Source organism: Aspergillus brunneoviolaceus (assembly GCF_003184695.1).
Source record: "Aspergillus brunneoviolaceus CBS 621.78 unplaced genomic scaffold BO95scaffold_38, whole genome shotgun sequence".
Taxonomy (NCBI): Eukaryota; Fungi; Ascomycota; class Eurotiomycetes; order Eurotiales; family Aspergillaceae; genus Aspergillus; species Aspergillus brunneoviolaceus.
In genome coordinates, this window is record NW_020290768.1 from 349511 (window position 1) to 369217 (window position 19707).

General features: G+C 52.7%; 7 protein-coding genes and 1 non-coding gene across 8 annotated transcripts; 1 reads left to right on the top strand and 7 right to left on the bottom strand.

Annotated features, from left to right (window-relative positions):
* Positions 1 to 5: 5 nt before the first annotated feature.
* BO95DRAFT_514950 (vacuolar protein sorting-associated protein 26) lies at positions 6 to 2499 on the bottom strand. Its single transcript, XM_025591713.1, has 5 exons — positions 2257 to 2499; positions 1677 to 2149; positions 1582 to 1606; positions 1383 to 1499; positions 6 to 737 (listed from the first exon to the last, which is right to left on the bottom strand). Exons 1-5 carry the CDS (start codon positions 2474 to 2476, stop codon positions 475 to 477), a joined length of 1098 nt encoding a protein of 365 aa, XP_025441756.1. The 5' UTR covers positions 2477 to 2499; the 3' UTR covers positions 6 to 474.
* Positions 2500 to 4635: 2136 nt separating this feature from the next.
* BO95DRAFT_151165 (gluconokinase) lies at positions 4636 to 5763 on the top strand. The gene is made up of 2 exons (XM_025580642.1): positions 4636 to 5193; positions 5290 to 5763. The coding sequence occupies exons 1-2, from the start codon at positions 4942 to 4944 to the stop codon at positions 5752 to 5754; spliced, it is 717 nt and encodes a 238-aa protein (XP_025441757.1). The 5' UTR covers positions 4636 to 4941; the 3' UTR covers positions 5755 to 5763.
* Positions 5764 to 6165: 402 nt separating this feature from the next.
* Positions 6166 to 7371, bottom strand: BO95DRAFT_464306 (uncharacterized protein; the record flags this gene model as incomplete). The annotated part of the gene is made up of 3 exons (XM_025589048.1): positions 6166 to 6924; positions 7039 to 7147; positions 7211 to 7371. The coding sequence occupies 3 exons, from the start codon at positions 7369 to 7371 to the stop codon at positions 6166 to 6168; spliced, it is 1029 nt and encodes a 342-aa protein (XP_025441758.1).
* Positions 7372 to 8055: 684 nt separating this feature from the next.
* On the bottom strand, positions 8056 to 10808 carry BO95DRAFT_364271 (uncharacterized protein; the record flags this gene model as incomplete). Its single annotated transcript, XM_025582653.1, has 3 exons — positions 8056 to 8848; positions 8916 to 10633; positions 10662 to 10808. 3 exons carry the CDS (start codon positions 10806 to 10808, stop codon positions 8056 to 8058), a joined length of 2658 nt encoding a protein of 885 aa, XP_025441759.1.
* A 547-nt stretch (positions 10809 to 11355) lies between these two features.
* Positions 11356 to 12167, bottom strand: BO95DRAFT_443434 (uncharacterized protein). Its single transcript, XM_025586665.1, has one exon. The coding sequence runs from the start codon at positions 11861 to 11863 to the stop codon at positions 11399 to 11401; it is 465 nt and encodes a 154-aa protein (XP_025441760.1). The 5' UTR covers positions 11864 to 12167; the 3' UTR covers positions 11356 to 11398.
* Positions 12168 to 12417: 250 nt separating this feature from the next.
* BO95DRAFT_t177 lies at positions 12418 to 12499 on the bottom strand. The gene has a single exon. It is a non-coding gene; the product is annotated as a tRNA-Ser (tRNA).
* Positions 12500 to 12822: 323 nt separating this feature from the next.
* Positions 12823 to 13713, bottom strand: BO95DRAFT_482654 (uncharacterized protein). The gene is made up of 2 exons (XM_025590257.1): positions 13671 to 13713; positions 12823 to 13611 (listed from the first exon to the last, which is right to left on the bottom strand). Exon 2 carries the CDS (start codon positions 13573 to 13575, stop codon positions 13096 to 13098), a length of 480 nt encoding a protein of 159 aa, XP_025441761.1. The 5' UTR covers positions 13576 to 13611; positions 13671 to 13713; the 3' UTR covers positions 12823 to 13095.
* A 2325-nt stretch (positions 13714 to 16038) lies between these two features.
* BO95DRAFT_364411 (serine protease) lies at positions 16039 to 16851 on the bottom strand (the record flags this gene model as incomplete). Its single annotated transcript, XM_025582657.1, has 2 exons — positions 16039 to 16164; positions 16225 to 16851. The coding sequence occupies 2 exons, from the start codon at positions 16849 to 16851 to the stop codon at positions 16039 to 16041; spliced, it is 753 nt and encodes a 250-aa protein (XP_025441762.1).
* Positions 16852 to 19707: the final 2856 nt, after the last annotated feature.

Consider the following 19707-nt stretch of genomic DNA (forward strand, 5'->3'; position numbering starts at 1 on the left):
CGTATAGGCAGCCGCTTGAGATTTGTATATCGGGTCATAGTTATCGTAGAAGTGCCTCTTTCCTTAAAAGGAATTGGAGTGTAGCTATCAGCGATACTACTACCCCAGCCTAATACTCCCACCTACATCTCCAACAAATAAATTACGGAGCAGAAAGTCCGCAACATCGTGCACACAAACCTATACCACCCCCATCACCCCAGCCTACACAATACACCACATAATCCCCCGACTACACCACATGCACATACATCTCCACCCCCGACAAAGCAACAAAGTAAAAAGGAGAAAAAGCAAGGGTATATATGAAATAAAGTACAAGTACAAATCATCTCAGCTCCAGCTCCAGCTCAGCCCCAGCACCAGCCCGCCCATACACTACCAACCAGAGCAAGAGCAACCGCACCTCTCTAACCAGGCAAAAAGGTTCACGCATTACTTAGCTCGAACGATTTACAACAAATTAGAAGACCGCTAAGCCGCAGGAGCAGGAACGGACTGAGCCGCCTGCTGCTGTTGTTGCTGCTGCTGCTGCTGCTGCGCGAAATGGTTCTGCTGATGGGCTTCACTACGACCGGGACCCGGGGTGGCCGAGCCGACGGGCAGCTGTTGCTGTTGCTGTTGGAGCAACTGCTGCTGCTGGATCTGCTGCTGCTGGGCGATTTGCGGGGTGGGGGCGATCTCCGGGGCTTGGCGGTAGAGGACGATTTCGGATTGTTTGAAGTAGCGGCGGGCGTCTGTGTTTCATGGGTTATGGGGTTAGTGGACTGCGTGTAATTTGTTATGGTGGTGGTTGTTGTTGTTGTTGATGATGATGATGATGATGATGATGATGATGAGCTTGTTGTTGTTGATAGGGGCATCTGGGAAGAAAGGCGGGGTTGTTGGTTGATTTTGGGGTAAGGCAGGCAGTCGGATGGAGTGGGGGAAGGAAGGAAATTGGGGGAAGGAACGCGATTGGAAAAATTGGGGCTTCCACGTGAGGAAAACCTCTAGGCAAAGACGGGGGAGAAGCCCATCCATCGCTTGGGGTTTAGTGTGGGGGTAGTAATTGATGAACTGGATGTGGCGGGCGGTGTGTGTGGCCCGATCAGCTTGAGAGGAGGGGTGGCTTTCATCAATAGCCGACCGGCTATTGAAACGGGGAACGGGGGGAACGGGGGAACAGTGGGATGCCGTGGGATGTTTAGTGTGGTGTGCGCCGGCGGTTGGTTTGGAAGGGGGGCTGGTTCCCGCCGACCGGTCTCCGGCAAGTGGACATACACTTCTGCCCGATGTTCTGTGACAATGCAGAACGAAATAAAAAAAAAAAAAACAAGGCAAGGGGGGGGGGGTTGTGAAACAGAGAGAACAAAGAGAGAGAGACAGCGTAACCGACTTACCCTCGTCAATAAGCACCAGGCTGAGGTAGTATCGCGTCGAGTACTTCTTGTTGACATCGCGGAAAGTGGGTGTCAGGTCGAATCCGCCGAGGAAGAGACGAATGGGAATGGTTTCACCTGGGTGAGGTATTGTCAGCATTAGCTGTACTCGTCAAGGTTGTTTGGCTGGCTATTTTTCAAGGGCCCGATTCTCACTCACCTCGAGAGGGCGACCCATCCATGATCTGCAATGTGCGCCGTTAGCATTCCCCAGCACTATCCTCATCCCCCGAATCGTGTTTCAGCTGCACTCACCTCGAACCGCACCAGCGTCTCACTCTCGTTGTACTGATTGGGCGGCGACCCCGTGGTCTCGCGGCGGATGATCGACAGCTCCATGTGCTTGATCTTGAGACGCACCAGGAGGAAGTAGATGCGGCCCACGATGACGTCCTTCAGGTGGTATTTCGACTTGGAGTACTCGAACTCGATGTGCAGGCAGTCCTCGATGCCAACGTCCATCTTGATGGGGCTGTTGGTCTCCGGGGGCATGCGGTACGAGTACACCCAGAGGTCCTTCTCGCGGATCACGTCCGCCATGCGCCGGGAGACCGTCACCCGGACGAAGTAGCGCAGCTTGACGTTGATGCCGTGGTAGGACTCGTACTGCTTCTCTATGTTCTTGAAGTTGAAGGGGAAGGTCTGCGGGTGCTGCAGCTCGCCGGGCGCCGCCAGCTCCTGCACCAGGGAGAGGAATTCGTAGTGGTTGCCGCGGTCGTAGAACATTTCTGTGAAGGAGCTGGTTAGCCTGATTTAGTGCACCCTAGTGTTGAGCTGTGGCAGTGTGATAAGATGGATATGCCCGCGCGCGGGGATGAAGGCCTAGGTCGCATACCAATAGTACCGATAAACTGCACCTTGATGCCAGTGTGTTCCAACCGCTTTCCATCCTTGGGTCTGACGGTCACGGCTCCTTTGACGGACTCGCCGTCCATGTAGAGAGGGACCCTCTCGCGACGGCCCTTGTCCAACTTGACATCCACCGTTTGGCGCTCATCGCTATCTTCGAGAACCACGTCGATGTCCACCGGGGTGGAGAAGAAGAGGGAGGTCATCGTTGGGGGGGGGGGGAGGAAGGAGTCAAGGAGCTAGGGTGCTGCACGGGGGGAAGGGAGGAGCGGAACAAATCTGATTGGCAGCGGCTGGCAAAGTCTACCTAGTAGGCTCGTCAAGTCAAGCCGTGTACCTGAGTGTAAAATCAAATTGAATAATAATTAGCGGGCAGGAATGGCCGTGAGATGGCCAGCTCCCTCGGCGGCATCTCGACTGCCTGGCGGCGGTGGACGCGCTGGCACTATCGCCGATTACATACTCACCGCCTTCGTCATGCTGCCCGCCAAAGAAGCACTCGCTGTATGGAACGCCTTTTATCTTATACTCCAGTACATTACACGTCATGTGCGACTTCCTACTCGGATCTGTTGATAGCTCGTGATGTATCGGAGAAACTCTGCATATATGGTCCTGTCCTAATGACATGCGGCAAGATCGACGGGGCATAAACGCACTCTAAAGTCGCTGGAGCGGGGAATATTGCTCCTTTTGCGCTGCAGAAACAGGCTCCAGAAAGTCTGGGGAAGTCATCCGTCCCCTCTGCACTGTCAGGGATCGATACTCTAATTGGATGACCTGTCTATAAAAATGAGGGGTTGTTTGAGGAGACACAGTCACCAGTTCCGATGGGAATAATCTGTCAGCTTAGGGCGCTTAAGGTTATTTCTCTCGCTTCAAGGAGGAGGTCGTTGGGCAGAAATCCGGTAATGAACCCTTGCACTCTAGTCGGATCATGCACAGAGCCGCCAGGGAAGATCAACCTTGGAAAAGTTGCTTGCAGCCAATGCAAGGTAATTTGATCATTGTGTTCCTCGGCGAATTTCCCATTCACGTCTTCAGCGGCGGTGAGCGAAGGGAGGGACGCATGATCAGAGCTAAATGGTTTCACAAGAGGGGGAAGATGAAGAAAGCTCTGGTTCTGGTTGGGTCAAAAGTGACACCAAACGACGTGTAACTACGGGAATGGAGTTCTGCTGTGAACAGAGGGAAATGACCCCCGTCAAGCTTAAATCCGACCTGTCGCAATGGCTGGCACCGGGGAAAAGGAAAAGGTACGGCCCAGGCCGGACTTTTTTTTTTGTCTCTTGCTGTCTCGAGACCTCGTGACACTATTGCCAGTTGGTTTGGCGATTAGGCTGCTGCAAACAGACCAACGGAAAGAACAGTAACCCCATCCAATGTTGTGGTTGTTTCTGTTCATGCAACTGTGAAGGTCTTAAATGGGTCCACGGTCCACGGTAGAACTGGAGCGAGCCTTTCGAGAGAGGAAAGCCTCTGGAAGCATCGAAGAAGGTGCATAGAAAAGGAACAAGGAGGCTAGTGCCATAGAGGGAATAGTGTGGGGGGAACAACCCCCAATTTTTTGCTGGCCGGAAAATAGATTACGGAAGGGGAAATTTACCGACTGTTCCGAAACGCCGGTCACACATCACAGCTCCAGTGACATCATGGCATGGGCAGGTTATCTCGCCCGATACTCCTCCGAAACACCTTGGTTCGAGATAATGATTGGAGCAATGGGAGGGATTTTCGTCTCATCTGGATCAATGGCAACAGCGGAGAATGTGATACAGGTGCTGCGTCACTGCATGGACACTCTTCCTGTGGCTTTCTACTCGTAGTTGTCTATGGTGTAAATACAGGGAGGTGTAAGCCATACGTCTGTGATACAGAGCCCGATCGGATCTCCCGCTAACAACCAGACCGCCGGAGTCTCAGAGAAGAAAAGACGCTTCTTTATTTCTTTTTTTCCCCCACCCTTTTTTTTGCTGGTGCTTGTCCTTTCCCTTTCCCCCCCACTCCAAATGCAGTGGTGATGAAATGACGAGTGGGAATTCTTCCCTCTACTTCTGATACCTTAAATCCGGCCCATGCTGCGCGCTGTCTCAACACCCGATGCCAGAAGCCGGGGTGGATCCTGGAAAGGGGATACTGAGTAGGAAAAACGATCAATCACATTCATTCAAGTCGAAAATTGAAGGAAAACCAGACCGGACGAAACAGTGTCATTCTGAAGCCGATAACGCCCCCCCCCCGGACTGACTGACCCACACAGTCCATGGGATTATTATTAGTATTGTTGCCCGTCCTGGAAACCCTTTCATCATTCTGATTTCCCGTCTTTTCCCTTCTGCTTTATAGCCGTAGTTTCTTCCCCGATCTTATTCTTGTCCTTGTCCTTGTCCTTGTCCTTCTTAAGCTCAGTCTTTCCCCCGGTTGTTGCGTCAGGGAGAACTCAAGCCAACTTTACCCGCCCCTACTTACTACATCCACTACAACAAACACCACACCCTTTACACTCTACCGTTGCCTACACAAGCTCCAACTCCAACAATCCCAACTGTGGTTCTAACCTAATTTCACAAATTCCGAGCACGTCATACACCCAATTATTCCAGCGCACCGTTCCTTGACTCCCAAAAACCCCCAAGCCCCGAAAAACCAATAACCCATAAACTTAAAAACCATGCTCTCCGCCGGCGAACGCCCGCAACCCGCCATGAAGAACAAGGGCGCGGTGGTCGACACCCCCCTCAACATCAACCACACCACCACCAACCCCATGTGGGCGGACCAGACCCAGCCGCAGCCTCCGGCGCAACCGCCGCAGCAGATCCAACACATCTGGGTGGTGACGGGGCCCGCCGGGTGTGGGAAGAGCACCGTCGGGCGCGGTCTGCAGGAAGAACTGGGGGTACCGTTCTTAGAAGGCGACGATGTACGTTTACCCCGAACCCCCCCCCCCCAAAACACCAACTATCTCCAGTCGACCCCTTTCGCATCGCCCGTGAATACTGATTTCGGTCCGGTGTAGTTCCACCCGGCCTCCAACAAGACGAAGATGAGCAACGGAGTGCCGCTGACGGACGCGGACCGATGGGACTGGCTGATCTCGCTGCGGCAGGCGGCGATCTCGGCGCTGTCGCCGTCGGAGGCGAACGGCTACCGGCCGCCGACGGGGGTGGTGGTGGCGTGCTCGGCGCTGAAGAAGAAGTACCGGGACGTGATGCGCGTGGCCGCGTACGGGTCGCCCTCGGTGCAGATCCACTTCATCTACCTCAAGGTCGACCCGACGGCGCTGCTGCAGCGCGTGACGCAGCGGCAGGCCCACTACATGAAGAGCAGCATGGTGCAGTCGCAGCTGATGGACCTGGAGGAGCCCGTGGTCGGCGACGAGTGGGACGCGCTGATCGTGGACGTGCACGCGGGCCAGGCGGAGGTGCTGCAGGAGGTGATTGCCCTGGTGCGGGATGCGCTGGTCAAGTACCAGCATAGCTAGGTTGAGGGAGGAGGCTACTAGGCTGAAGGCCAAAGGTGTTTCGGGTGTTTTTTTCTTGGAGGGTTGTAGATTTGCGACAGGGAGTTTTTGGTCTGGGCTGTTTGATACCTATTATGTATATGATTATGAGGGCTTGAATTGATACTATTGATACTACAGTTTGAACATAACTATAACAAGTATGATTCTCATATACGACATTTCATTCTCAACAAAGGCAACCATGACAATAACAAAGTCCCTACCAAGTAACTTATAAAAACAGCATAAATCTCAACGCAACACGAACAGAACCAGATACACAAAAGCACCGCAGAACAATCAACCCCCAAACCAAGCCCTAACCCAAAGAACCATACACCAATCTACAACCCCCCCCCGATCCCCAAGATAAAGCTCTACCCTCTAGCCCTATTCCCCTTTCTCCCCAGACCCGGACCCCGACCCCGACCTCCGACTCCGGCTCCCACCCTTTCCCCTCCGGCTCCCCCCATTCCTCCCCCTAACCCCACGACCCCCCTCAGCCACCGCAGACTTCACCGAAGCAAGCGCCTCAAACACCACCCTGTAGTCCTCCTGGCTCCACGCCCGGCGGGCCCGCGCGCGCCGCGCATCCGCCTCGGCCTGGCTCTCCAGCCGCCCGTCGGGCCGCCGCCGTCGATGCCAGAACCCGGCCGCCCCCAGCCCGTACCGCGCGACGCTGCCACGGCGGGCCTCCTGGAGGAGGACCCGGCGGCGGAGGACGCTGCCCGTCCGGCGGGGGCGGGAGCGGGGGCGGCGGTGGCGGCGGCGGTGGCGGGGGTCGTCTGAGATGGAGCGGTGGTGGCGATGGTGATGGTGATGGTGGTGGTGATGGTGATGGGGGCGGAGGGGGGAGTGGTCTGGGGCGTGGGTGGTGAAGGTTTTGGAGGGGCCGTAGAGGTAGGGGGTTGGTTTGGTGGGGTTGCGGGGGGAGGGTTCGGAGGGTTCGGAGGGTTCCGGGAATGAGGCTGAGTGGGAGGTTGGCGAAGAGGAGGGGTTGAGGGGCGAAAAGGAGGCTGGGGATGGTTCTTCGATGCTGGGGGTGTAGGTGCTTGTTGGGGGTAGGGTTGAGGCCTGGTGGGAGGCCGAGGCCGAGGCCGAGGCGGGGGCGGTGGGGCCGGGGGATTTGGTAGGCTGTGTTCTTGGGTACTATTTTCCCCGTCCGTCATGTTAGTATCAGTATCAGTATCGGGTTTTTAGGGTTGATGATGGGCAGAGAATGGAAGGGAATCAGGGATGGGGATGACGATGGGGCGGACGTACACCCCGCAGATCTGAGAGATCGGGCCCACCGTCTTCGGCCAGCTGTCGGAGGTGGGCTCGTTGCGCTTCGGAGAGGTGGCTGTATACTTCCGGGGCGAAGGTGCGGGCTCTGGATCCTGGATGTCAGTATCTTCAATGAACCGATGGGAAAGGCAGAAGATGGCAGGCATACCGGACAGGATGCGCGACGCATTCCTCTTGTCGGAGGTCGAGCTCGAGTAGAGCATACGGAGTGAGATGGCGAGTCTTTTCGTAACGGGCATGGTTGCGGGCCACGAGAGATTGCCTTCGGCTTCGTTTGGGCTTGGGGGCTCGGGGAGGCTCGGAGGACATGTTCGATGGTATACTCTCTCTGGAGATGTTGGATTGTATGTTGATATAACGGAGAAAGTCGTATTTCGATAACTATAGTGAGCTGCGAGGGATCTTGGATGAAAGCAGAAGTAGAATCAGCAATCGAGTTGGTATAGTTCACATAAGTTGTACTTATTAATTTCCCTTCCGGCCTAAGACATATAATATCATTTAACAGACAAAGAACAACTGGACTTCGTCAGACAAAGGCCATGTCCTTCGTGAATGAGCTTTGTCGTGCATCAGAGCCCCCCATTGCAGAAGAGACAAAGAGATAGGCTTGTGGTTCAAGTCATTTGATTGAAGCCCGCCTAGATGTTCATTGTGCTGGACAATAACAATTGTGAACGGTTCCTCCTGAGACATGAGTAAAGCTGCTGGTGGGTTTATGTCGGATATCCCCCGACTTCTCAACGGGAGCTGGCACGGAAATGACAGAAGGAACTCCTGAAGATAACGAAAATTCTTATCAAAGTTTAGAGAGAATCTAGTCACTGAATCTCTCGGCCCATGTCAATGATCGCTTCCCTATATGTCTGATAGCCCTGTTCGGTTTACAAAGCCAATGACTCAGTGTGCTGTCAGTTCACCCTCTGTCCAGTCAGTACTAGTTCCCCTGAGGCCCCTTACGTATCCAAACAGCAACAGCAGTAGCCTCCCCAGCTACCCTAAGGACCTATACATAGAAGGCAAATCATATACCACATCGCTCCCAACAGGCTCCGTACTAGTCATAGGCTGTTTACTTAGATGAGGCTGTGGCTCCGGCACACGAGTCAGAGGCTGCTGTTGGTCAGTGAACGGATCGTACACCGTCTTCTCCCCGACGCTATGGCAGAACCGCTCAAACCAGCTCTCGAACTCGACCCGGGACGAGTAATTCCTCAAGTCGATCACCCCGGGGATCAGCGGAACAAGGCGGCGCTGCAGGTCAGGATCGGTGCATCTCTCCGCTATCTCGAGGCTATGATACCCTACCCCCGGCGGTAAAATGGGCTTCTCAAGGCGATGATGCACATAATAGAAGAGCCCGGCACGGGCGGAGAAGGCGACCACGACGGGCCGCCCGGGAAGGGGGAATCTCTCCTCCGCCTCATACCCGCCGCCCCGGCCTTCGCGGATATGCAGACGACGCAGGGCAAACTGCGTGGTGGCCACCCATTCGTCGACACTCTCGTCCCGGGCGCGGCGCAGGAAACAGTGGAAGCCACTGCAGCGGAAGGCGTCCATGGTGATCTCACGGTATCCGGGTGGGCGGACACAGTCGAACAGCCCCGTATCAAAACTGGATCCGGGGCTGTCCTCCTCATCCTGATATCTTCGAATTAACTTCTTGAGGTATCGGTCCCAGCCCTCCTCGACGGACCCAACATATAGATGGTCGGGAAGATGGAAGAGCATGTCGAAGTTGATGGAGGGAGCGAAGCCGGGGTAAGCCAATCGGTCATACGCCGCTCTGTGATGAGAGATCAGATGTTGCCCAACCCCACTGCCCATGATGTGACTGGAAGGCACACTCCTACCTGCGCGGCATTGCAATGGTTTTTGTGTAAGGTGCTTCCCTGCTAGGGACGTTCACAAAGTGCAACTGCACAGAATCGATGATACTGCGCCTTGAGGGGCTTTCGATTCCGATGATCGGGGACAATACTAATTCCTTGCATCCTCGCGTGGAACCCCCACGACAGAGTCGAGTGGTGCTCTGCGTTCCCGTGCGCTTGTCGACCAAAGTGTAGGAGGTACTGTGGAGATCAAAGTCAACGATGGTACAATGGTCATTCAGCCGAAACTCGGAAAGACTGGTCTTGCGGCAATAAGCTGACAATTTGCTAAGCGTGCGATATGTTTGAGTATCGGTGAATTGCATCACATTCGCCAGGGTCTCGTTCGGCAATACATGGGACACTGCACCTTCCAGATCATGATACGTAGCTGCGTCGAAGAAACGTAATAGTGTCACAAAGACAATGGAATACTTCATTTTCCCGGCAAGGCGCATTGTCAGTGACTTGGAAGCGTCATCATCCAGTTGACGGTCATGGCTTTTGGGTTGGGTAAGATCATCGGCCCAAAGATTGCTATGAGATCTGGTGCCATCTTGAGATTCCTTGACGTTCCCAAAATTGCGAGGCAATCGATTCCGAGGCCCGCTTGCGAACGAAGAATTAGTGTCATCAAATTCGAACAATGTCATAAGTGGACTTCTCTCCACAACAACACCCAGGCATGATTTCTTCTGTACACGCAGCAGGATTACATCCAAAATCGAGAAGACGATTGCATAGAATGAATTTCGCCCCTGTTCGAGTCCGGCTTCCACGGCTTCGGCAATCGCGGCTTCTTCTATGTCGACGCGATCTAGGCCCGAGACCAAGTGGACCAAGACACTATCCAACCAATACGTTGTTTGCCGGGGAGCCGACCCGGCCCCCACCCCGGGATAGTGTGACTCGTGCAAAAATCGGGGGAGCAGGGTTGGTCGGAGGCTCGGAAACCCAGAGTTTGAAGATTTTTCACCATGGACAAGGTAATACCCCTCCTTCTTGTGGTTGGCATCCAAGGAACTGATACTCGCAAACGATACAGCACCCGTGGCCAGAGACACGATAGCATATGCTATCTCTCTGAAGGGAAAGTCTGTGGGGCCCCATTCAAGATAGCTCCCGTCCAGGAGATCGCGATAGTGCCCCTGCAATCTTGTGAACGCTGAGGCCAGAAAGGATTCACGAAGAAAGGAGATATCTTGAGGGAGATAGAAGGACTCTGGCGCAACCACTTCGACCTTGAGCCGGTTGAACATCTCAACCAGGGTCTCGTTCACCTGAGGCTTGAAGGTGGGATCGGCAAGCACATGTGAGGGTGTCCACTTGGCAGGCGCGCGGCGGCGACGAGCGTCCTTACCGAGGTACATGGTCCAATTCCGGTCGCTGGCGATGCTGAAGAGCCGGAAATGGACGGCATTGTCGATGCTAAAGATCTCCTTGTCTAAATCGACGGTGTAAACCCATTCATGATCTCCGCTCCGCCATTCCGGGGGCATTAGCTGCAAAGGGGGCGATCTAAGCCGGTCGTCAAGGGCCAAGTAGCTCATCTCGTAGCGCTCAGTGAGGGAGGCGTTCGAGTCCTCGTCGATGGACTGGATGGCGACAGGGAGGCATTGCGTTTCGAATTGGTGGACGAGACGCGAAAACGTGGAGCGAAGAGCTTCGAGCCATGCTGAATGAGAGGTTAGAAAGACTTGCTTGTTGAAAGGCGGGTGTATTCTGTACGGGTGACATGCTTTGGTACTGGATGGGATCTGCGGGGATAGTGTCGAACAACTCTATGCCCAGACCTTCCGGATAACTGTCCCACCGGTTGGAGTACGCAAAGTACCTACCCCGGCAACGAATGAACAGCAGGCCTTTGACGGCCATGACAAAATAATCACTATTGCTTGATAGTCGAAGTCATGGGTGTTGAAAGGCAGAAGAAAGAGGAGGAGGCGTCAGATGGTGTGTTCAGGCTGTTTGCCAAAGGGGATGAGGAAGGAGAAGGAAGAGCAAAAGTGGGGTACGGTGTAGTTATGAGAGACTATGAGGGGAAGTAAACAGAAAACTAGCCACAAACACGGCAAACTTGCGGCTGACAAGGATTCTCACCACCAATAAACACAGAACATCAAATTGATAACCCAGATGCGGTCGATCAATTGTGGAAAATATTCAGAAAAGTAAATGCAGCCATAGAAAGATTGACAGCGGGTGGGGCACGATGCGATCTAGAAGCCTTAGCGCGCGATAGCTCAAAGACCAGAGATGCAAGCAGCCAAGTGAATTGCTGGCCTAGACTTGCTTGCCACTTGCCACTTACGGTCGTACAACTTATCTCCCTAATACTGTATATCAATAGAACGGAAAAGACAATCATTGGAAATATTCATATTCATACTTAACACATTCAAGTGAGAGAGGAGTGACCATCCAATTGCGAAGCCACCGCCCCAAATCCATGCTCCGCAATGCTCTCATTGCCACTCATTCATAAGCTCGAGCACCCGAAGGCCCACCTCAGCGGTAGCGAAATCCACGGGTTCAATACTGTCGCGGGGGAATTCCTGGATCTTCCAGAACTGTAGATGATAGCCATCCTTCTGACCGTCCTTCCGTACACGACGCAGCATCTTGGTGGACCAATTCAGCTCGGTCTGCTCCTCGTGTTCCCAGTCCTCGTTAGCCATCAGTCGACAGAGCTTGGAGTCAAGGTCCTTGTGGGCTGATTCGAGGCACTCACCGTCGCGTGTGATAACCCGGATCATGACATAATGCAGGCTTGGGGCAATCTCCGGCGGAGTGAAGATTTTCTTGTGAATGCGTGCTCCAGTCTGGTCTTGGAGAAGTACCAACAAGCCCGGGAGCGAGAGTTCCCGCTTGCGTTCAACCCAGAAATCTAGGGCCCAGAGGTCGTGGGTTTCTCTCCTCGATATAGGCATTGTTCTTCCTGCTGTGGAAGGGAATTACTTACTAGCCGGTGGTAAACTATCATGGAGCTGGGTGGGTTGTGTGGAGCTAGCTATCTCTGGATTTGGTGTGACGGGTGTTTCTATATTTCAACTGCGATGTGTGTTTCATGCTGGATATGGGACGAGCGGGTTCGTAGCTGGAGATTATCTGCCAACGCCAGTCTATGAGGGTGGCGGCCATAAGATTGTGGGAGATTACCGAGGATAAGTGAGGATAGGACAATGGATGTGGCTGAGTCGGAAATTCTCCGGGGTACTATTTATTATAAACGGAAACAAAGAGGGTGGGATCTCGGCTGTCATTTTTTGGCTATATCCATTGGACTCGGTGTTGGCTGCTTCATCCGGAAAGGAATGGCCAGCCCCAACAGTATTCAACACCTATTCAATCCCGATGAACACGGCTGGCGGGTTGAGTCTTGATTAAAAGATATTTTTCTGCTCAGCTCGTGGATGGCCGGCATTGAGCCGTCCAGCTTATTGTTGCTTCAGGATCGGCGGCAAGGGAAAAAAGAAGGCAAAAACGACAACAGTCGGATTTGAACCGACGCCTCCGAAGAGAATAGATTTCTAGTCTATCGCCTTAGACCGCTCGGCCATATTGTCTAGTTGATGAAAAATTGTCTTTAACTTTAGTTTATGAGGTAAAATTATGCTCAGCTAGCATTCAAGCATCCATGGCTCAATTCATAGTCATTGTGTGGTTTTATCTTGATTGGAATGGTTGTTACTCCAGCTTCAGACTTCATGCTATAACCGAGTATCACAGCTTGAAATACTCCTTAGGATTCGACAGATTATTAGCCTGAGGTTTGAAGGCTCTTACGCGGCTGCTGTCTGAATGCGAATATATGTTTCAGCATCGCTAAAGGCACGTCGATGATGGCATCCCAAATAACAGTGAAGGTGTGTATGAATGCCAGAAGTCCCCTCCAACTCGAGGCCGAGGCGAACCTTTTGAAGGGCCTCATCAACGCTCACGAACACCTTATCATCAATTGTACGTCTCCCGAAAGTCGAATGAAGGTACAGCTGATATCAGTCGCACAAAGAAAATAAAATGAATGAGATCTACATGCCCTTGCCCAATATCCGCCCAACAGTAACGACTAGAAACAAGCTCAACTTGCTACTGACATCAACCAACGGACTGCATTCCGCCGAGGCACCATTCCTCCACCTCGTCTCCAACCACCAGAACATCAAAACGACCAAGTGTCAACAATAAAGTCCTCTGGGATATCATGAAGGAACAGATATTCATTTGCCGAGGACGGGAAGTCAGCATAATCAGGAAGTTTGGAGTTAGCCACCTCGAGCCATGCATCCAATTTCATAACGGTCACCCAGCACTCGGATCGGGATTTATACACTCCCAGACGGGGCACCTCAATCACGTACACCCTGACATTCGTCTCTCCGTCACGCGCACGTCTCTCGGCTTGGTTGATCGCCCAGTCTCGGTCCTGCGAAGCCGAAACGAATGCTGTCGGCTCTCGGTTCCTCCAATCCAGGTGCGCCCACAGTTCATCCCTCAACTCCACCCTTTGTCTCCTGCTTTGAGGTCGAAATGCGACCCAGTGGCGTCCCTCAGACTCAATACCGCCACTCCTAACCTTTTGACCCCTCGACTGATCGCTCTCGACGCGATAGAGATATAGAGCCGACTTCCACAAAGTCATCCCGGCGAACGAAGAATAAACAACACCGATATCTCACTTCAGCTGCGTCAGCTCTTGAAAGTAGCGCTTCCAGTCAAATATCGATCAGAAGATACCTCAAGAGTCCATATAAGAATGAGAAAGAAGAAGGAAGACAATCGAAAAAAAAGCAAGGGCAAGGAGCGCATTAAATGTCTTTTGTGCCGCCTGCTCTACGCGCTCAGCACCTGACGCAGGAAAATGCATCGACAGAGAGCGTGTCCACAAATCAGGCGGCGCCACGTCAGATCCTGAATCAGCAACGGCTATCGACGCCGCATACTTCACATTCGGGGAATTAGTTGATAGTACTTTACCTGGGCAGCAACGGCAGCAGGAAGTGCTTAGGTGGGTAGAGGTAGTTCAGTTGGCAGCTGTTGTACTGCCACGAACAGGCCTTGCAATGCTTAGCCACTATGCTATTATTGTTCGAATGTTCATCGCAACTGCGCCTCTAGCTTATGCATGCACAGATCAAGTAAACCCACTGCAGAAATGTGACACAAGATGTGCAGTCCATCATCTGATCGCATGTGGGGTAAGATCCACTGAGGATTACGGCCAAGGCTTCTATCACACACCACAGATATACGCGAGGAGATGATTCCAGTCCAGCCCATATGTATTGGCTTTCTCATAAATTTATCGAGACGACTTAAGGAGAGAGAAAACAAGAAAAGGGAAGCCAGAAAAATAGCCTGGAGAGTGGTGTCAGGTCCAACAGTAGCCAGCTGCTAACTATCCCCTCAGAGCCCACCACGCCCACTGGTCGCACAATCGGACCTCGCAGTCAGCAAGATATGATACCGTCTCACAGATCTCAATAAATCCATCGGAGATCGCAGATCGCCGCCCGGAGCAGCATGACAAGATCGAATCAAGGACTCTTGCTCATCCCTCGGGATGAGCGCAACCATTTGCATATGCACAAGTCATTGAGTTATGCACCACTCGTCTCGTCAAGGAGCCCGTCGATCTTGTCAGAAATTAGTGGATCAAGAGCGACAAGAAGAAAACGGTCCTGGCCAAATTAAGATGACTGAAACGTCTCTGTGGCCACAGCTATGTGCGGCATCCTGGTCTACTATGCATGGAACGGCGCTCGAAGAGATAAGCATCGTCCTACCGAACGGGAACCTATGGTTAAAAATCTCCGTGTGTACACGAGCAGTCTCGGACTTGGCACTTTGAGTAGAACTCATCTTCAACACGCGCATCTTTGGCTTGAAGCCACATCATAGCTCAACGTCAAATGTACAACAGCGCTAGGGCCTAATCTACTGGCATCCGCTAAGCCATCTCAATCTTCACTATCAAATCCAGATGATTCTTACCTCGCCAGTTAGGGCATATCCATTGAGAGAATACTGCGAGATGACAACGATCGAAGCCTCAGGTAAGCATACTCGCAGCAGAGTTTCTCCACAAGTCTGAACACCAGCCGCAACATCTGACGCTTACTTACACAGCATTGAGATCTCCGATGATTACGCACGTTGCAATACGATCCTCAGAGCCCGTGCAACAACCCCGAGAAAAAGCTGCTATGAGAGAATCAGACACTGCCAGAGAATCAGGGCTATAAATTCATGACGTCCACCACCTAGATCGTCCCACCCTCGCAGCAAGTTTCCCAGGCAAACATCCCGCTGCTGACACTTGATCCTTCCACACTTCACAGATATCTCCTCGAGTGATAAATCCTCACCACGACCACAAAATGAGGTTCCCAGGCACCTTCGGCACGATCAACCCCCGGGAGAAGTGGGATATCAACTGGGACGACGTGGCACCGTACGTATAATGCACCTTTACAGTATATGAATCAACGAAGCGTTTTTTTCCTTATAAGGCTTGCAAAGTAAACAAACTAACATAGCCTAGAGGAGAACCTCGCCAGGCGAACTTCTGGCTCACGCACTACGCGCATCAACCCGAGCTCCAGCCCATCAAGCTCAACGAGCAGCCGGTGGACATCCACGAACAATTTCGATACCGGGTTCAGCCGCGTTACGATGTGCCATGCGCGTGAGTTCAACCCTCTCTCTAGGGTGTATGTGGCAACCAGCGTACTGATAGATGTTGATGTCAAGCAACGGGTGGAGGATCTGGGCGATGGAAACCTCGAAGAATCCGGTGAACAATAAGGATCCTATCGCCGAGTCCGATGATCTGAACACTTCCTGCGGAGGACAAGAATCGGAGGATTAGGACTCTCCACTGTGAAAATAGTCCCCGAGCTACTCTGGTTGCCTTATCATATTGTTTCTGGGGTTTAGGGACTGCGAAGTAGTTTTAGGCCTTGGTGTGAGTTTTCCCCTGAGATAGGTTTTCCTCATACCGTCATGCAAATGCAAAGGCTCCTTATTGTACCTTCTATTACTGTGTACCCACCATGGAACTCATCAATCCCATTCCAACATACTAGACAAGGTATATCATATCCTACAACCCCGTAACCCGACCAATAAAGCCCCTCAAAAATGACGTGCTTGCATAAACCCCGGGAAAACCCTTCCGTCCGCAGCCATGCCCCCACGAGACCACCCCCACCAAAACCCCACGGGCAGCCTTCCCGCTCCCGCTCCCGCTCCCATTCCCATTCCCATCCCCATTCCCGCCGGCAACCACAACAGCAGGCCCCCCACTATCCCCGCCACAAGCATTTCTCCCGCCCGCCGGCGTCCCCGCGCAGAACATACTGTCAGTCACCGGCCCGAATCCCCGATACCCGGCACGACACTCCTCCCTGCCGACGACCGACACCGTCACAGCCCGCAGGGACGGGGAGTTTGCGGCGCCCTCGCCGGTCGCGCCCCAGCCCGAGACCACCACCTCGTTGCCGGGGACAAGCGTATCCGCCCCGAACGCGGGCAACCCCACGGGCGCGATCTTCGGGCCGAAAGTCAGATTCTGGGACAAGGTCAAAACGGCGAGGTCGTTGTCGACGGTCGGGGCGGAGTAGTTCGGGTGGATTGCGATCGCGGCGACGCTGACCACGATTCCGCCGGCGTCGCAGAGGGCGGAGCCCGCGCGGATGCGGAGGCGGCTCGGGGTCGCGCTGGCGACGCAGTGGGCGGCGGTGATGATGTGCGCGGGGCTGAGGATGCTGCCGCCGCAGGTGCGGGCGTTCCCGTAGAGGAGGGCGACTTGGTAGGGGTGGGCTTCGATGGGGACTTCGGTGCCGCCGATGATGCAGGGGGTTACGAGGGCGGTGGTTTGTGAGAGGAAAAGGAGGAGTGCGAGGAGGGATTTCATTTTTTGAGGGTTGAGGTAGGTAAGGTAAGGATCGGTAGAGATTGATAGGGTTGTGGGGTTGCTGAATGGGTTTCTTCATGTCTATGTCTCTTTATACGAGGGGGTCCCACAGCGCAATCTGAGCATATCTTATCTCTATCATGGATGCATGTGCCTGTTGACGCGCCAGAAGGATGGTGGTGCATTGTGTGACTGTGAAAGCAGGACCGAACCCTAATCCCGGGACCCGTACCACATTACCTTCGGTTTCATTGGGGGTGCTCATCACATCCGGTGACAGAACCAATTCTACCTGAAGTCATTCGCTCCTTGACAGGATCTCATCACTGGATCAGTTCGTCGCGCCAGGTGACCCAGCAGTAGGACAGTCGGAATAAGGTTCTGACGCGGGAGGGCGTCCCTTGTCGCAACATAGAACACCATGGTATGCGCCGTTCGGGGAGTAGCTCCTGTTCCTTTTAGGTTAGTTATAGTAGTTGCTTCTGCTGTTGTGTATCAAATGCATATGTGAATGCTCCGCATCCCCACCGAAAGTATTCATTTTATTTCTAGTGACCGTCTTATGCCTTTCTTCTAATCCGGTCTGCTAGCATGGGCCTCCACGCAGATAAGTTTTGTTCACCTCCCATTCGGAAAGGTCCAATATGCAGCTCCGTTATGATCACTGCATGGATATATACCAAGATATGGTTCTTACCTTTTTGCTGAATCCTTCGACCTAATCAGCTACATCCATTCGAGTCTGCACAGGTGAATGTGGGGTATGTAGTAATACGGGGCCTCGAAACAGGAAACATACTTGAGCTGGTAGCTGATTCGGTTTGTCAGTTCAGCTAACCACATCAAGTGTTTGTGAAAATCTTTGCCGCAGTTGTCACCCTTTGAGAAAGACCGTGGTAGTCAATTTTCTCTATTCTGACTTTCTCTATTCTGTGCTTTGAGGATGGTGGGAGTCCTGGCCTTAAGAGCGGTCACGGTAGCACTATCTGGGCTGTTCTCAGAATCGTTATGGTTGCTATTTCTGAGCTATTTCTCGCAGGATGCTCTGGGATCTCTCGGGCACGCTGGCTTGCTGCACAGTCGTGTCAGGGTGTGGCACTTGCCTGCCTGTCGGATACCTGATTATTTCTTGACCATACTTCTGTTCTGGATGAGCTTTATCTATATGTATACTGTGACGATGTCTACTATTATTCTGGATTAGCACGAAATGCCTTGTGTTAGAGAGAACCACAACATCAGCTCGGTCGATTACCTGCATTCTAAGTCTTGCCTGTTACACCCTGCCTTGCCTGGTTACAGATGGATATAGCGGGCCACTCTGCAAAAGTCTGGTCTCTTGCCCAAGGTGGCCATGCGTTCTGGCCAGGCTGCTCACCGCCTGCCACGCTCATTGTAAAAGTTCAGCTCAGATAGCCTCACATAGTTTGAGTCGATCGCGTATCCACGTCGTCAACACCATACTCAAATCTTTGCCACCTATGGGTTCATGTTGCTGTAACAACACATTATGATACAATTTGTGATATGTTGCAAAGATAAGAAGAGTCCTTCACATACGACCACAGGGTGTGGAAAATAGGGCTTCCCGTCCGCTCAGCCGTACTCAAGCCACACGCCGGGAGGTTAGTAGTTGGGTGGGTGACCACCAGCGAATCCCTTCTGTTGTATGTCGGTGCTCACCCGTCACTTTTTGATCCAGTGGGTAAGGTGTCATCGCCGCCTTATCTTCACCCCTATTCACCCCTCTTCAGTTCGTTCAGGGCGCGACCTTTCTAAACTGTACTTATTCCTCCCGCAGCCGACGTGGCCTCGTAGCACAGCCTTGTTGCCAAGAATTACCCCTCAATTAGATGTTGATCTCACTACTTTTTCTGTGCCAGTGCCATTGGACTCCCGCAACATACAAAGCGACGATTAGTTGAATTCCAGCCTAGTCTTCGGCGACCTGCCTGGCTATTTAATCTCTCCACCTACGCAAGCTAATCATGTACCTCATAATAGGCACTGCAGTAGGGCAACCCTCGTCCCCATTCCTCTTACTACATGACTACAGTTCTCGCCGCTGTAATATTAACCACCAATTTAACGTGCTTTCTCCCTTCTTTGCTTTTGAATACTGAGTCGACTTATAGTAGGGGTGAATTCCCAGGTTTCTACCATTAGCATCTGCGTAAAAGACGTCCTTGTTCGGTCGGCTCCCTGGATCTGGATGACCCGCGTGCTCGGTGCGGAATATTTTAATTCCGAGAGCTGGACGATATGCGGGGTAAACTGATCCACCTCGAAACTAACATCATCAGTCCTTCAAACATAATGGGTCTACAACAAAGCAAGGTTGTCTTTGATCAGCTTTCACTTACTATTGAAAATGCAAGCCTTGAAAATCGTCAAAATATCTTCGCTGGCTGTCCAATTTGGAGGAGACAGTTCGTTTCCTCAAGGCCCTCTTCTCCTGGCGATGTGATCGGCGACGGGGGAAAAACGGCCGCTGGACCGCGGGTATGAAGTACAAGAGCTCTTTAGAACTATTATGGAAGTGGTGGCATCTGGTATACAAGGCAGGGGTTGGACATGGACTCAGCAAGAACACCATTGTCAGAGTATTGGATGTGGAGAGTATTGCCCGATGGAACTGTGCAAGAACTCTGACTAATAATGTTGAGGTGCTGGCAATCGTCGCCAAAGAGAAGAAATTTAAGCTTGGCCGCCGACCGAAAGCCACGATGTACATCGTGGCGGAGTTTGCTCGCGTGCTGCTATCAACGACGGAGATGACATTCCTGTGCGGGTGCCTCCGGATCCAGCTTCTCCTCTTCTGCACTGATCTTAATTTAATAGATCCACCTAATTTTT